The 16,096-nt window shown below is 42.5% G+C and overlaps 2 protein-coding genes, 1 long non-coding RNA gene, 4 other non-coding genes and 2 pseudogenes across 24 annotated transcripts; 7 read left to right on the top strand and 2 right to left on the bottom strand.

Moving 5' to 3' along the window:
* Nucleotides 1-1,762: 1,762 nt before the first annotated feature.
* On the bottom strand, nucleotides 1,763-6,952 carry LOC139836164 (uncharacterized). Of its 17 annotated transcripts, none has more exons than XR_011752656.1 (10): nucleotides 6,845-6,952; nucleotides 6,490-6,568; nucleotides 6,127-6,281; nucleotides 5,886-6,039; nucleotides 5,749-5,793; nucleotides 5,379-5,452; nucleotides 3,356-3,454; nucleotides 3,171-3,260; nucleotides 2,924-3,076; nucleotides 1,763-2,159 (listed from the first exon to the last, which is right to left on the bottom strand). XR_011752656.1 is itself a non-coding variant. In XM_071826691.1 (10 exons), the coding sequence occupies exons 5-10, from the start codon at nucleotides 5,912-5,914 to the stop codon at nucleotides 2,073-2,075; spliced, it is 492 nt and encodes a 163-aa protein (XP_071682792.1). In that variant the 5' UTR covers nucleotides 5,915-6,039; nucleotides 6,127-6,281; nucleotides 6,490-6,568; nucleotides 6,694-6,741; nucleotides 6,845-6,934; the 3' UTR covers nucleotides 1,763-2,072. The 17 variants fall into 17 exon arrangements, 4 of the variants coding, with proteins under 4 accessions (XP_071682792.1, XP_071682793.1, XP_071682794.1 ...); XR_011752651.1 differs by having other exon boundaries at nucleotides 3,171-3,274; XR_011752652.1 differs by having other exon boundaries at nucleotides 3,171-3,274; nucleotides 3,356-3,449; nucleotides 5,374-5,452.
* Nucleotides 6,953-7,125: 173 nt separating this feature from the next.
* On the bottom strand, nucleotides 7,126-12,211 carry LOC127336445 (uncharacterized). Of its 2 annotated transcripts, none has more exons than XR_011752661.1 (6): nucleotides 11,851-12,211; nucleotides 11,422-11,496; nucleotides 10,578-11,058; nucleotides 10,107-10,259; nucleotides 9,445-9,522; nucleotides 7,126-7,420 (listed from the first exon to the last, which is right to left on the bottom strand). It is a non-coding gene; the product is annotated as an uncharacterized lncRNA (long non-coding RNA). The 2 variants fall into 2 exon arrangements; XR_011752660.1 differs by having other exon boundaries at nucleotides 9,445-9,507; nucleotides 11,851-12,208.
* Nucleotides 12,212-13,009: 798 nt separating this feature from the next.
* LOC127336446 (uncharacterized) lies at nucleotides 13,010-14,461 on the top strand. Its single transcript, XM_051363250.1, has 5 exons — nucleotides 13,010-13,466; nucleotides 13,560-13,714; nucleotides 13,789-13,855; nucleotides 13,959-14,010; nucleotides 14,115-14,461. Exons 1-5 carry the CDS (start codon nucleotides 13,103-13,105, stop codon nucleotides 14,197-14,199), a joined length of 723 nt encoding a protein of 240 aa, XP_051219210.1. The 5' UTR covers nucleotides 13,010-13,102; the 3' UTR covers nucleotides 14,200-14,461.
* A 336-nt stretch (nucleotides 14,462-14,797) lies between these two features.
* LOC127337844 (small nucleolar RNA Z199) lies at nucleotides 14,798-14,870 on the top strand (annotated as a pseudogene).
* A 62-nt stretch (nucleotides 14,871-14,932) lies between these two features.
* On the top strand, nucleotides 14,933-15,011 carry LOC127337834 (small nucleolar RNA SNORD18). Its single transcript, XR_007874139.1, has one exon. It is a non-coding gene; the product is annotated as a small nucleolar RNA SNORD18 (small nucleolar RNA).
* A 56-nt stretch (nucleotides 15,012-15,067) lies between these two features.
* On the top strand, nucleotides 15,068-15,160 carry LOC127337274 (small nucleolar RNA R64/Z200 family). The gene has a single exon (XR_007873690.1). It is a non-coding gene; the product is annotated as a small nucleolar RNA R64/Z200 family (small nucleolar RNA).
* A 335-nt stretch (nucleotides 15,161-15,495) lies between these two features.
* Nucleotides 15,496-15,569, top strand: LOC127337843 (small nucleolar RNA Z199; annotated as a pseudogene).
* A 62-nt stretch (nucleotides 15,570-15,631) lies between these two features.
* Nucleotides 15,632-15,710, top strand: LOC127337833 (small nucleolar RNA SNORD18). Its single transcript, XR_007874138.1, has one exon. It is a non-coding gene; the product is annotated as a small nucleolar RNA SNORD18 (small nucleolar RNA).
* Nucleotides 15,711-15,799: 89 nt separating this feature from the next.
* LOC127337275 (small nucleolar RNA R64/Z200 family) lies at nucleotides 15,800-15,892 on the top strand. The gene has a single exon (XR_007873691.1). It is a non-coding gene; the product is annotated as a small nucleolar RNA R64/Z200 family (small nucleolar RNA).
* Nucleotides 15,893-16,096: the final 204 nt, after the last annotated feature.

The raw sequence follows: 16,096 nt of genomic DNA on the forward strand, positions 1-16,096 counted from the left end.
ATTGTAACCATTCTGATAGATCCCTCGTTAGCTACCTACAGCATAAATTCGAGTATGAATAAATAGAAACATTAAGTATAGCATATATTCCAACATGGATGGATGGAAACACTGAGTATATTGAAAAAGGTAAGTTGTGAAATTCCTATGTGCACTCTATAGAATTTAGCCAATATCCATAACACAGTCCAGGATGAGAACGGATCAGGTTGTTCTTTTGAAACAGTTAAAGCTCTTAGATTTCACAGAAATTTGCTAATTAAACTATAGTGCACAAAATAGATAGGACAACATACCCATACGGAAATAGAAAGGAAAACAAGATAGCACAAAACAGATGGGAGAACAGAGCACATAGACACATAGCTGATCACATACAGAGCAAGCATATGAGGTACTCTGGCTAATGACTTGAACCTCATTTCTATTTCCGTTGTCTTGTTCAACTTCCAAGAACCATAATAATTGCTCTGTGAACACGACCACCACTAACAAGTGGTCTTCGGCTGTTTTTGAGACCGGTGCTTTCGTTCTCACAAAGATCCCGAGATTCAGTCAAAAATTCAGACAAAACACAACTGCATCACCGATAATGCACGGCATATCAAAACAGATTAACAAATGTGTAATGCTCACAGTAGTTGCAAAATCTTACAACTTCCAGCAAAGTAATAATAATGTAGAAAAAACACCACCAAAAAAAAGAAAAAAAAGTGCAAGAAGAAAAACCTCCCTGAGCAAGATATGAAATGCAGAAATAGGCCTCTCACTAAGTTAAGCAACAGATATAGCACTACAGGGTTCAACCTCGCTACATGCTACCACAAAAATAGTCTAGGGAACAACGAACAGATTTGATCAGATACAAAGAACATATGAAGTATAGGAGCAAGGTCTAGCCTAACTTGCAGCTCATTTCGATTTCTTCCCCCGCTTGTTTGACTTGTGGTTCCCAAAACATGTGGTCTTCGGCAGCTTTCGAGATGGTGGTGTTTCCCTCTCAAGTTCAGGCTCTTTTCTCTTTAGTTCACTCAAGGATATGCTTTCTGAACTGTCAATATTAAAGTCTCTGAATCTTGATGCCGTTGATACGTCATCAGTTCTGGAGACAAATTGGCGTCATATTGAGAAACATCAAAACTACATGTCAAACAAACATTGATGCATAAATCCATATGTGTAAATGCAAGTGCTCTAGTGAAATTGCTGTCCATGGCACAACCCTTTATATGGCGTACTGGCAGGATTCAAGAGATCAAGCTGAATCTAATTGTTATCAGTAGTTTGAACAAAAAGAATTGACATGAGATCATAACTAAATGAAAAAAATCCGTTATGTACGAAACTCCTACATTTTTCATTCCATGAACCCATAACTTAATGAAACAAAAAAAAGTAAAATGCAATCATCCTTCACTACACCATGACAATATGTTCCTTTGAAAACATATCTAATATTTGTGCACTTCAAAAGACATGCCCAGCTCAACGAAAAAGGTAGAGCTAACATGTTTCCTCAACATGTCGATTACCATAGTAGCCCATATTCACCGATGATAACTAAATGTCGATTACCAATAGTGGCCCATATAAATAAATAAAGTAAGTAAATATCATAGCTAAAGGACATGCTAGAGCATTGTTGATGCTTCCATCTCCCGAATCATGAGTGTGAGACTCCGAATCATCAGGAAGCTGGAGCAATGCGGTCGCAAAAAATTGAACAAGCAAGAGGAGTAAGGAGACAAATCATGGCACAATGTGAGCAAAGAAAAGGCGATCTGCAAACTGGCCTTAACATAAGGGCCCCCTTTTGGAACAAAGAATCTCAAGAAATTTCAAGGCAACAACTCAATTAGTGCGAAAATGAAAAAATACATGTACAATGCACCAGGCAGGGGACTATGAAAGAAATCCAATTCAAGGAAGCCCTATGTTGTCACCATATGAGCAAAAGCTACCCTGTCAAGATAGCCAATAAATATATGGAAAACACTTGCTAATCATCCGAGGGATCGCATGCATTGCGTCCTCCGGGCGCACGACCATCGGATCAAATCCATCGAGCGAACTCACTTCCGTCTGCCCCACCGCCTTACCCTCTTCCTCGTCTTCTCCCCACGGGCGGCCCTCAATGCTGCCATCCTCCGTGGGCATTGCTGCAGAGTGCCCACGCCACCACCGGCACAAAGAATGAAGATAAACACATCAAAACTATAAGCCTTACGTTAGGAGTTGGGCCCATATTAACATGTAGATTGCACGAATGTTGGCTCGACATATGAACTTCTCTAAAAAATATATCTCACACTATTTCGAATTAACAATTGCGGCTACCGAATGGCTTAAGTATAAATGCAGCACTAAGAGAATATCAATGTAGGACCTAACATCATCGTCATCACTATCAAACATGATCACCTTAGGCTCTAACATCATCATCGGCTCTACTTGTTGGTCATCCGAAGAGAACCTCCTCCGAATGAAAGCATATATACTCGTTTCTCTGTCCAGTGACGCTAAATGCCATAATTAAATAGGAAGAAAGAAGAACGGGAAAAGCCACTGGCAGCAATCAAACAATTGCACTGAAATGGCCAACACACAGAGAAAGAAAGCAGTTTCTGGTGGTCAATAGACAAGTTTCAATATGTCTGGTAGTAATTAAGGGCTTATGACCTAGAATGACCTTCCTAGCCGGAAAAAATATAGAGCTGTGTTTTAGAATATAGATATTTTCTAATGAAAAATTTAGAGCTATGTTTTAGAATATGACCACACTAAAATTTAATTCTGTATCAAATTTTAGCAGATTAAATACTCGTTACTCAAATTATCAAGCCCACTGCATTATATTTTTCCTTAAGAAATGCAGAATAGGAAAGAAGTGCCAAAAACATAACGGGAAATGCCCTAGTCATACCTGGTTTGTCGCATGCATGGCCCATATAGCATTGACACATTCGATGGTGGTAAGCTCCTTCATCACCGACGTATGGGTTTCAAATAAGTGTGATCGCAATTGGCCACTTGCAAAAAATATCTTGCAATCAAAATGTTGATCCAAATCAATACCCTGCACAATAAATGGATCCAAAGATTAGTCTAATAATCATGTATAAACCACCAAAGGCTAATAAAATAGAGGTCATGTTACGTTTGGACCCCACCTCGGTTCTCCAATACCTTTGTTAGGTGCCACAGATCATGCACAAATATAAGCTTCAGGAAACTTTGAGAACGTATTTACACCTCACTACCTGTTCACACCTCACTACCTCACAAACATATGCTTCAAGAAATTTGTTTGAGAGAGACCAGGTGCAAAGAGGAAGAAAGATAGAGGGAAACTCACCTGGCTCACTGCCAAGCACACCGGTGCCACTCCTGGGCCATGTTCGTGCACTGGACGCGCGTCCACGGTCCATCTGGCCGCAGCTCCTGCAAAGCTAACCTACAGGACGGCGATCAACCACCTCTTAACTCCAATACCTTTGTTAGGTGCCACAGATCATGCACAAATATAAGCTTCAGGAAACTTTGAGAACGTATTTACACCTCACTACCTGTTCACACCTCACTACCTCACAAACATATGCTTCAAGAAATTTGTTTGAGAGAGACCAGGTGCAAAGAGGAAGAAAGATAGAGGGAAACTCACCTGGCTCACTGCCAAGCACACCGGTGCCACTCCTGGGCCATGTTAGGTACCTTTGGACGCGCGTCCACGGTCCATCTGGCCGCAGCTCTGCAAAGCTAACCTACAGGACGGCGATCAACCACCTCTTAACCACCTCTTGCTCATTAACTTATGCGGTACTGGCAGCTCCATACAATAGCAAAGATAATGAATACAAAAAGGGTCACTGCTACTTGATTTAACACTGTAATTCAGCAAGAAACAGAGATAAGCAATAAAAAAACTTCTTAAGCTAGTAGCATCTCTATAAATACAAACAGTACCATCCATCAAGAGCATATCAGCTCATCAATATCAAATAAGAAACTATGGTACACTGACACTCTTGCTAGCATAACCTTCGCTATTGTATGGAACTGCAATAATGCAGGTTTGCTACCAAATTCGAGAAAAAAATAACCCATGCATGTTTACACTTCCAAAATGTATTCTGCTAATATAAGAAATGAGAGCTTAGAAAGAATTTTACACAATGCTAATGTATTCTGCATAGAGCTACAGGTTCAAATAAGTATATCAAACTTCCAAAGACGTTATTAGCCAACCATGCATGTCTAAACTTCCAAAATGTATTCTGCATAGAGCTTACACAAAGAGGTAGTATATCATGTGACCATGAAAACAGTGGTAGACTCTTTAATTTTTTACTATCACTGGCATCAATTGCAAATGGCTCCATAGACAGACATAACAGCTGTAATAATAAAGCTGATACACCCAAAAAAACTACAATACTTCAGATATTATATGTACTCTCTATAACTGTTTCTCTTTTAATGCAATGATACACAAGGATTTTGCGTATTCGCAAAAGAAGTATATGCAGGGTCACTGTCAAAGATATAGGAGATGATAACCAACAAATTTTCTGTAGAGCAGATAGTATATACACTCTGGAATGGGCAAGAATGATTGCTCCTACTTTGTGTACTACTGAACAGAAATTTAAAGTAGAATATTAGATTGAACGAAGCTTGAAGCTTTTTTTTCGGGCTTATAGAATTGCACAATACATCTACTTAACCATGATTTCGTTCCACGGTGGCATGTTGTCCCGAAATGTTGTTGTAAGTCGGCTCTTTTATGCACAAATGCACAACATATCAGAATACACTTTCAGAGTAAGGAAAGTGCCAAAATACAGACAACAAATATAAGAAACCCACATCGTAAGTCCTAAATAATATAGATTCGGAACATAAGAGGTATAAATCAATCTTGCAATGCAAAAAAGCAATATTTAGCATCCCAAAAATCTCAAATAATATAAGTCCAGAGAATAAGAGGTAGAGATCAATCCGGCAAAGCAAAAAACCAATAATTACATTCCAAAATAGCAGTGAAGATGTGTCAATACAGGCTGTTGCTAGGTGGCATACATATCATGTGCCCACCCAAGTGATTTGGCTATAGACCAATTGGGTATTACATATCACCGGTAATCAAACTTGATAGCTAGAACAGATTGGACAACACACAAAGCAAACCGATCACCGCACATGTCAAGGAACAGAAGAAGAAATGAAGCAGCCACTATGTGGTCAACAGAGCACACACAATAAGCAGAAAACAGAGCCGATGCGGTTCCCACGGCAACCCCTCAGCGTAAAAGAGCAAAAGTTTAACATGGGCAATGCACAACAATGATAACAGTAACACCTGAAGTATCTCACCAAACCTGTGAAGCAACACCAACACCGCAATTTGCCCCTGGAAACAGCGCCCCGTGATGAACTGTTCCCCTCAAGAATCCTACATGGACAAGACGATTAGAATCCAAAGGAAACAGGAGGGATGAAGAGGCCAGTGATTGATGCACCTAGTACTATCAAATGAGATAAAATTCATCACCAAACTTGTAGAATTTTTAAACAGATGACACTAAGTTGGGGATGTAGACAAAAGTTTCAGCCTTAATTTGACGGTTATTTCTTGAAGCCTCATATCCTCACAATTATCATGTCACAATCATATAGAGCTTTTCTTTTTAGTAGGGAACAACACCAAGCAGAAAAATTAACAGCTATATATCATTGTCGAATCCGCACCTTTCCACATCTTCATTTGTTTCTATATCCAACCAAGCAACAATCCTAAAAAGATAAAAATCACAATGCACACCGAATCAAGCATAAACCAAAGCGATGTCACTGAAAATCAAAGAGACAAGAAAGAGTTTGTATACCTGCAGAGATGTTGTAGATGGCAAGTCATCGACAAGGAAGCCTAGCTCGGGCTGAGGACATCCGTAACCATGCATTGTTGCGATGTAGGTACCACCATGAGCATGCTCCTAGGCGTGGTTCCCTAGCGCCGCTCTTCACCTTTTATTATATGGCCTGGGGATTAAGAAATTTTACAATCAACACTATTATCTATGACTTTAAATATATTTCTCTGGATAAAATTGCTGCTCTTCTTCTTACACAAAAAAATATGTAGATATAAATGGAGGAGAGGATGTGGAGGGAGGCATAGATGTGGTCGATACTTTGCAGGAGGGAGCAACCCTATTGTTGTGGTAATCAAGCAGAACAACAACGATCAGACCCACCAAAAAAATCACCCTTTTGCTCCATTCCTGTTCCACCAAACAGAGAGATGCATTATTAGATCGATCAAGACGGGAAAGCATTAAGGCAGTAAAAAATTGTAACAAACACCTCCACCGGAGAAAAAGTGACAAGCAACAAAGCGAGAAATATTGAATGATGCTGGATACCGTGGAAGAGAGAGAGAGAGAGAGAGAGAGAGAGAGAGAGAAATATATCTTAGTAGGATAAGCATACCTCTTACAACAGCCATGGAGTCCATAAAAACCAATGATGGCTGGTGCTGCTGTCAGTGAATCTCCTGGACACCCAAACCCTAGATACAAAATAAAAATTAAATTAGAGGAATCAGATGAGGAAGCTCGCGTGGGGAGGGCCAGAAATATGATAAAGGGAGAAGAATGCAGAAAAGCTCAGGTGGAGCACGAACAACAACCATACCAATCTGAACAAATTCTCCAACTGCACATTCCCGAAACAGACTATTTTCTGAATCAAATCTTGGCATGGAATTAGGAATGGAGGCATGGACTTAAGGAATGGAGGCTAAACTAATACACATGGATAAGGAAGGAGATGACATTGTGCTCACCTAATCTTTCTTGGCCTGGTGAAGACGGACGTGCCGGCCGGTTCCCGTGCGAGCGCCAGGGGGTGCTGCTGGTGGAGACCACGCTTGGGGAGATGTCCTTGATGGCACCGCCCACAGAACGAGGAGGCGCGGCGGCGGCTACGCGGAGCCCGTGCAAGCTTCGATAGGGATCTCCGATGGAGGTGTCGCACAACGCTAGCTGCAAAATCCAAAGTCCATGAGCGCCTGAAATCCAGAGAGGGGTGGAAGAAGGGAGAAGAGGAGGTGTTGGTCACCGGCGTCACTGTAGATGTTGGCCGTCGGCGTTGCTGGGCGGCGGGGTCGAGCGCCCTCACCCCTTCTCGTCCTCCTCCCACGTCCTCTCCTCCCAACCCAGGGCCTCTCACTGGAACGCCGCCACCCTCCTCCAGGACGCACCCCTCCAGCGAATGCCCGCCCGTCAATGTTGCATCCCCCACAGCTTCGACCCCTCTACACGTCGAGGCGGGAGATTGGGGAGGAGCGGCAGGACCCAAGGCGACGGCTGATGCGGCCCCACCTGCTCTTCGCACAGCGACGCTCCCGACCAGCGGTGACCTGGTGGGCAAGAAAGTAAATATTTGTAGTATATCTTCAAGACCGTTGGCATTTGGTTGTACTAATGAATTTTGCTAATTTAAAACATATGCACAAATGGCAAGCATCTGACACCACAGATAACCAAACATATAACTCCAGACTAAGTAGAAGTCCTACTTACACCAACTGGCCATTTGAAGTTAACAATCTACTATATCACAACGTGGAAATGAACTGAGCCGTTCATAGAAGAGGCTAAAAGTGCAACAAGTGTAGTAACTCAAGTAGATCAGCAAGGGAAATGGCGAAACTATGTTCATCCTATAATGTTGTTTCTAATATTCAGTGTTGGCCAAAGCAATTCATTTAGCTCACATGCTCAGCTGGTGTTTTAAATAAAACTGACTGGGAATGCAATAACTAAGCCAGACGAGTATTGCTGGTTTAACATAAAGTGGCACCTAAATTGGCCCAGCAGGCGCATAGCGGCAATTTCTAGAATACTGCTCGAACATTGTATACACACTAAAAATAGCAGGTTCTCTATTTCGTCTGGTTCTATAAATCCATTCCAGATAACCTAAAATAATTTGGCATAGAGGCTGCACGTTGTGCCATATGCAAATTCTAGACCTAAATCGAAAATCTTGCAGTGAATAGACGTGATGGTGAAAACAAGAGAGGAGTTTAGCACCCTCGCTGTTTCCATTTCTAGAGCCACCGTTGCACGCCAGGACAAAAACCTCGTCGACTGAAGTGGGCGTGGATTCAGTCAATGAACGATCATGGCAGACCAAGGATTTGCACATATCGGACAACATCAATGCGACTTGCAGTGAGAAATCCAGAGCACTGATAAAAACAACAACACCTAAACCTAGTATTATTGAACTAACAAGAGAAGATAACAAGCGAGCGTATCTTGCATTTTTTGGATACATGCAGTCTAAATACAATAAGTAAGTTCATATCATTATATTTTAGCAAAGTAGCAGCACATATCAACATTTACTTCTTCTCAAAACTAAAGCAATATTAGAGCAGTTTTCCAGATTCTAAATGATTTTTCAAATTTGATCAGTGTTTAAGCGACTGCCCAAACTTCTCATTATATTTGCTTTATTTAGCAAAGTGCGCAAATCGTTCTGCTCTAATGCATTATTGTTACACATGGAAAGAGAAACAACATTCTCGATCTGTTTTTTTCTGTCGAGCCAAGCTGGATCTGAATAATGAACAAGCATTACTGGAGCTGGATCGACAACCAAACTAAAACAATTAGGCTACCTGAAGAAGAATATCCTCCAACTCTCAAATAATCTTAACAACCAGCAGTGCTCACCAACTGTTTGTAAACTGTCACATCGTTTAACTTAAACCATATAAAAAACCATACTGCAGCAAATGCTTGGAGCAAGACTCGTCAAATTTTAGTCTACTACTTGTATGGAAAAAGTAAGGAAATTGTATTTGACATGTGAGGATCGATCATGTGATGAGAAATTCAGCTAGTAAATATCACTTGTACATATAAATTGTAGCTGCAGTGGAAGAAGAGAAGTATTCCAATTCTCGTACTCATTTTCTAAACTATATATTTGGATAGGCTCGGATAATTTGATTTAGGGACATCATGAAGTAAATAATTTATCTGGGGAAGATTGGTAGTGTTGAACTGCTGATCATACAATTAGTAACAAATGAGCATTAAACACGTAACCATATTAGAGGGAACGCCAGTGGCTCTAGGAAACGATGAGCATTAAACTCTCTAGTACAGAAAATCAAGCAACAATACTACTTTTTATGCAGGTCCTTTGCCAGGCCAGTGGTTCTAGGAAACAATGAGTATATGATATGTATTTTTCTTCCATACTTCAATTATGTTGATAAACACAACAGGTACTGTTAAATTTTGGTAACAAGAACACAATCCAGTCTTTGCTCGGGATGTATATAGATGATCACTATTTGAGCATTGTATTGTAGGCAAAGCTAAAAATAGCACACAGTAAATTTAATGTTTCTGTAGACCTACTTACCAACGGGGGATCAATTGCCATCAGATTCTTCATACCTTTATCCAGGTATAAGCTCTGATATTTCTGAAATATGACAAACTTTAAAATATGTTAGAGAACCAAAAGCCATAACAAAACACTCTAGCAGAGGAATTTAAAAAGGTATTCCAGAGGACCACTGAAAATACTGTATTTATTGCCTCATGCGAGAACTGCTCAAAAGCTGATCAACTAATTTTTTGTGTACTGCGTATTATGTAGAGATTGCATTGCTTAACCTCTAAGTGATTTGTATGGATGCTTTGATCTAAGTGGAAGTGACAGGTCACAGAATTAGTGCAGAGTGAGTGGATGAATATGAAGTGCTTGGACCACCTAGATAATACCATCGCTGCTCTATATTTCTCCACAACATTCAGAACTGAAGAAAAGCTTAGATAGCCACTTGTTGAACTTTCAAATTAATGTTTTATGTTTAAGGAAGATGTATAACAGCAAAAGATACCAGTTTCACATTGCTTTGAGATGCATAAAAAGAACAATACACAAGCAAGAACTACTCTAGCGGTAGCATGTAAAACCTTGAGCATTAACACACAAGGTAGACAGTATGTGGTGCAGCAGCTTCCTGCGAGGTGTATATATGGCATTTCCAATATGGACAATAGGAGGGATCGACTTACCCATTAGAGAGATGAAGAGAAGGGGGAGGGGGAGCTGCTGCTGCGGCATCCACCCGCCCCGTCACTTGGCGCACGCTGCCTACCGCCGCTGCCGCGTCCGGCTGTCGCCGTCACTTGGCGTGCGCTCTGGCTCCAGCTTCACCCGCCACTTGGCTGTGGGTGAGAAAAATAGTGCACAGTTCAGGAATTATAAAGACATCACAGCCCAGCAGCAATGAACTTTCCATTATATGCATAAGTATCAGGATGTAGGACACGCCTGGCAATAGTTTAATTTATAAGAAATATGATCACTTGTGATCACGCATAATGAAGATTTTAAAAACATTGCAGCACGACCAAAATGAGGGATAAATATTACAGTGTGAAATAGTAAAGCCACCATAATAAAAACAGGTTGGCTGTATTTCAATACATTACTAACCAATCTCAAACTCACTATAGTATTCTCAAGAGGGATATTTTATATACCTTGATGGAGAGCTTGGTCTGGAGCATGAAGGAGGCAATGGATCGGGCCTGAACCGGCCTCACCAAAACTAACTCGACATCCAGGGAAATAAAAATAGAAACTCACAGAATGGAAAACTCCATTATTTTTAGTAATTAAAAGGGTTACCATAAATGCAAAGGTTTGATACGCTCCAAACCTTACCAAGATCCAAAAATGACAAAGATTAAGCAAAAAATGCTGAAAAATGTAAAATAAAAAGATATGAGTCGAACAATACTACGGAAGGAAAATAATCCCTCTTGCAACGTCCAATATAGAAGTCTAATCAATTGTCAAATCTACAAATATGGAATTACAGGATAAGAGTTTCTAGCTCCCCATTAAAGGTAATCAATGGAGCATGAGCTCTAACAAAGGGATACATCCACTTACAAATATAAACAATGGCACAAAGGTTGTATGTCTTGCAATAGTAACCTCATTTGCCTCAGGAAAGAACTGAAACATGTTGAAAGTAAAGAATCCAGTTAGTAGAAACTTGAATACGAGTACACCTACTTAAATCACTTGGTAGTATATTATACAAAGATTACCATAGCATATGATTTCTTGCTATTTCAAGGTAAAAAATCATTGGAAAAATAATTAGCATGTTGGTATAGATACCAATAAATTCAAGAATGCCCAGAAAGACAGTACTTATTTTTGTCTGGGTCGCTTCCTCTGTAGGCAAATGTGACACAAAGGCTCTTTCTCAGTTGTAACTTAGTTGCAAGGAAAATGTGGCACTAATTTTAACACAACATGATGGACATGAAAAAGAAAGATAAATATAGAGATAGGCAGAAATTACAGCAATACCATTAGCAATCTCTGGTTGACGATGACCTCCAGGACTCCCTCTCCACCACATAAATGACCATGTTGTATCCAATCCTGCACAAACCCGGAAGCAGCAGCACCGATAAAAATCTTCATCTCAAATCGAAATAGAGGAGTACAAATCATGGGGATCTAGAAAGAGGAGGGGGTTTAGCAGCACCGACCAGCTCACCTGCCCTTCACTACTTCTGAAGGAAATTAGGAATATATTACATAAGAACATTACTATTTAACCCTACTATTTCTTTTAGACTCGCTAAAAACAAGCATGCTCGTGTATATACGCAGTAGTCATGAGAACCGTAAGCTTTTCCTCAACGGAAATCCAACAAGAAACGCTGCTCAAAGATGAGCAGGTTTTCTACCAAATCAAGAAAAAAACGAAATTTATTCAGGGGAATAGATCACCTAGTGATTGACGGAGCTGTGGTTCCACACATCATGAGCAACTTTTATGCAGGCATCCACCACCAACGCAAGGGGCCTGGACTATTTCTGGCATCGCTTCCCAGCTGACTGAGCTGAGTCGTGCATAGCGAGCTCGCGGTTGCTGCAACAATACCCTTGAGGTCATGAGGAAACTTTCAGTTCCCAAAAATATGAATCATAAAACCGCAGTTGCAAAGATCAGCTGCATCTCCTTGACCGCCGCCGTGGATCCGCCACTCGCCGGACCGTCTCCGGCCGCGCCTGGCGCCTCCGGTCGCCGCTGCCGCGGATCCGCCACTCGCCGGACCGTCTCCGGCCGCGCACAGCGCCTCCGGTCGCAGCTGCCGCGGATCCGCCCCATGCCGCCCGTCTCCGGCCGCGCCGCGCCTGCGGTAGACGCCGCGGATCCGCCACGCGCCGGACCGTCTCCGGCCGTGCCCAAGCCGTGCTGACTGCTGCAAGCACCTCCATTGCTCGGGCTGGCCGCTTCTTCTCCGGCGCCGCGGATTGGGGACGAAAAAAGGAGGACTGGATTGGTGGAGGAGAGGGAGGCACGGGATTGGGGAGAGGAAGCTCTCGGTAAAGTTAGGGTTTTCACGGTTTTCATTTTTCAAGCGACGCGAGCACGTACCCTCACTCTCTCAAATAAACGGTCCCACACACGCACGGTCCCAAGAGTCATGCACTCAGAACAAGCAGAGGCTGGTGGAAAAAAAATTACCATATCCGACGGCTGTGGTGAAAAGCGGGATTGGAATTTACTGTAGCTAGCGAAACGGACGGTTCAGATTGTTTTGCCCCTCTCAGGTGGCCTGGCTGGCTGGGTAGTCTAGCATCATTTATAGGAGAAATTGATTCGGAGGCCCATTGTTTTGAGAAAAAAAAAGGAGGTTGTGGTTGAACTGCGACGTGCTGTTAAGTTTGATCCTGATGCGATTTTTTATCATTTGCGGCAAATGAACAAATCCCCGTGACATTTGGTGCGGAGATTCAGATGTGTTGCATGCTCATTCAGTTACGCTTTTCTGCGCTGTTTCGGTGGAATAATCGTCCACACCTTTGTTACTGTAACCACATATTTTCAAAGTCCGAAAACAATCATCTCTTCAGCGTTTAATCGCAGCCTCACACTCGAATGCAGCAATAGTACACGCCAAAGCCAAACAAGTGGCTCTGCCACTCCTCGGTCCCTAGCTAGCTTGTCGACGCTACCGGAGCTCCGGCAACAGGAATGGCCTTGCTGCACCCAGCTCCTACCTCTCCCCTCCCCACCGGCCATCACCACCGGAGTACTGGCCCGGTCCTCCGGCGACCAGCATTAGTCCACTCCAGACGACGTTTCCGATCGCACGCGCAGAAGGGCCCGAGCACCGGCACGCCCTCCGGGTCCGAGTCGGACAACGTCGTCCTCAAGGCCGCGTGGTACGCCTCCGAGGCCCTCGGCGTCGCCGCTTCCTTCTTCCGGCCGCCGTCTCCAGAGGGAGACGCCGAAGCTACAAATGACGAAAGCGCTTCAGAGTCCCTGTCGACCCTAGGCCCAACGCAGGTCGCCGAGGCCATCAAGGATGACTTCGCGCGGTCATACTTCGTTACAGGTCAAGAATCAAGTCCTACACCTTGTGATTTGCACCGCTTCGTCGAGGATTCAAGCTTAAACCATACACGTCTTGTGTTTTGTTGCCTGACAGGGAATCTCACGCTCCGGGCGTACGAGGAGGACTGCGAGTTCGCCGATCCGGCGGGCTCCTTCAGAGGCCTGCAGCGGTTCAAGAGGAACTGCACCAACTTCGGGTCCCTGCTGGAGAAGTCCGACATGAAGCTGACTAAATGGGAGGATCTCCAGGTGCGATATATGGCACTTGCCGTGTCGACTAACCAATGTTACAGCAGCTTAATGGAATGATCCCTTGGTTGCAGGACAAATCAATTGGTCACTGGCGTTTCAGCTGCATCATGTCGTTCCCGTGGAGGCCCATTCTCTCCGGTGAGTTCACGAGGATGCCTCTATATGTGCACATCTTGAGCTTGTTCGGTTGGTGCAAATCTGAAAGTTGGTTCGTGGTCTAACGCCTCCCTGTATTTTCCAGCAACCGGATACACTGAATACTACTTCGACGCTGAGTCGGGGAAGGTGTGCAGGTAATCAATCCATCGTTTCATGAGCTTAACTGATTATGTAAACGAGAACCATGTGTTCTGCGAGACTGGTGACTGACAGATACAGCTGCTGTTAACCTGTTCAGGCATGTCGAAAACTGGAATGTTCCCAAGATGGCACTCCTGCGGCAGATTTTCAGGCCGAGCAAATGGGCATGGGAGAAACGCTAAAAACGGGCGCAGAGATCGGTTGTATAGTACAGTAGCTTTGATGTGGCGTTAGGAGGGAGGAGAGTGACAAGTTTGTAATATCTGGCTTGGCTTACCAAGTTCCAGGTCCTGAACTGTTAGCGCACTCTGTCCAAATGGGAGCTATTATTCTGAACATTGTAACAGTGAGTATGTAGAAGTGTAATCGATAGAGTTCTGAATGATCAAAGAGGTCTATCAGGGCATTTCTATCAAAAAATAAAAATAGATGCAATTCTATCAACGTTGATTGTAGATTTTTTTCAGAGCTCTCGTTATTGAAACTTCTTGACCACAATCGATCCTGTAAACGGGCCCGGCCCATATTACAGCGTCTCGGCCTTTTAGGGTTTCTTACCCGCACGCCTTTATAAAGAGCCATGCGCAGAGCTTAGAAACAATCTGTCTCGCGCCGCCGTTTGCTCTAGCGACCGCCTCGTCGCGACTGGCAGTTCCTCTCTGTTTCGGTTTCTTTCTGTTCGCGGGTCTAACTCCTCACATCCTAATTCATCGATCTCGTGTTTCTGAGTCTTGTGATATGTTTGCTTTTTCTTTTCCTTCCAGTTGCGGTGGCTATTTCTATCAGAGGATGAGAGAATACTGCAACAATATGATCCATGATCTGATTCTTAGTATTTAAGTCTCTGATGATCTTTGCCGCGGCAACTCCTTTGGACTTTCTTTTGTTTTAGCGTTTCTGAATCTGCCTTTTCTTTGGATGTGATGAAGAAAAGTTGGTCCGTGTTTCTGATGTCCAGTGACAGATAACCAATCTTCAATATACTTCTGATCCTTCCAGCACGTACTGTTGTTACTCTTGTTGTTAGGTTTTGCTGTTTTCAGTTGGTTGTCATTGCGGTGATGAGTTATGAATTTTCGCATGTCAGACTTCGGAGATGCTTCTGGCATCCATGAGAAGTAATATCATACGACTGAGCAATGGCTACCATCTTTGATTACAGATCCGGAATTGTGATTTTCACTAAATTAACTATAAAACAGTTCTTAAACATAAGCAGATGAAATGAGGTCGCAAAAAATTAAACGGATCTGTCCAAGCTCAGTGGATTTACAGCTTCAAAATTTGAACCAACAATCGGTATGTAAAATCACAGGTCAAACTTCATGGATTCGCTGGCTCTCTTTATGAGTTGGTTTCTAGACAATAAAATGATGACACATGGCTATCTTATAATATAACGAATACTTGTGATAATTCTTGACGACATCAAATTCCAAGCATTTTCCCCTTTTAGTTGGTTGTACTAGGTAAAATATGTATCAGAGGATGAGAGAATACTGCAACAATATGATCCATGATCTGATTCTTAGTATTTAAGTCTCTGATGATCTTTGCCGTGACAACTCTTTTGGAATTTCTTTTGTTTTGGCGTTTCTGAATATGCTTTTTCCTTGGATGTGATGAAGAAAAGTTGGTCCGTGTTTCTGATGTCCAGTGACAGATAACCAATCTTCAATAAACTTCTGATCCTGCAAGCACTAGTATTTTCGTCAGTTAAACTTTGAGTATTCTTGTTGTTAATTCTCTTTTGGCTAGCTTTTGTAATTCTCTGCTGTTGTGTCATTGCGACGACGAGTTATGAATTTTCGCATGTCAGACTTCAGAGATGCTTTTGGCATCCATGAGAACTAATATCATACGACTGAGCAATGATGACCTTTGAATATTTAAATATAAGCAATCTAACATAAAACTGTATCAATATAACTAGATAATGGGGTACTTCACATTCTCAATGATTTTATGATGGGACCCATGGACATCTCTCGCCTAAACTTCGCCATCCTCACCCTTATCCCCAAAGTCCTTGGGGCGGACCTTGTCTTACAGTTTCGTCCAATCGCCCTCATCAATGTG

This window comes from Lolium perenne, chromosome 2 (assembly GCF_019359855.2).
Source record: "Lolium perenne isolate Kyuss_39 chromosome 2, Kyuss_2.0, whole genome shotgun sequence".
Lineage (NCBI taxonomy): Eukaryota > Viridiplantae > Streptophyta > Magnoliopsida > Poales > Poaceae > Lolium > Lolium perenne.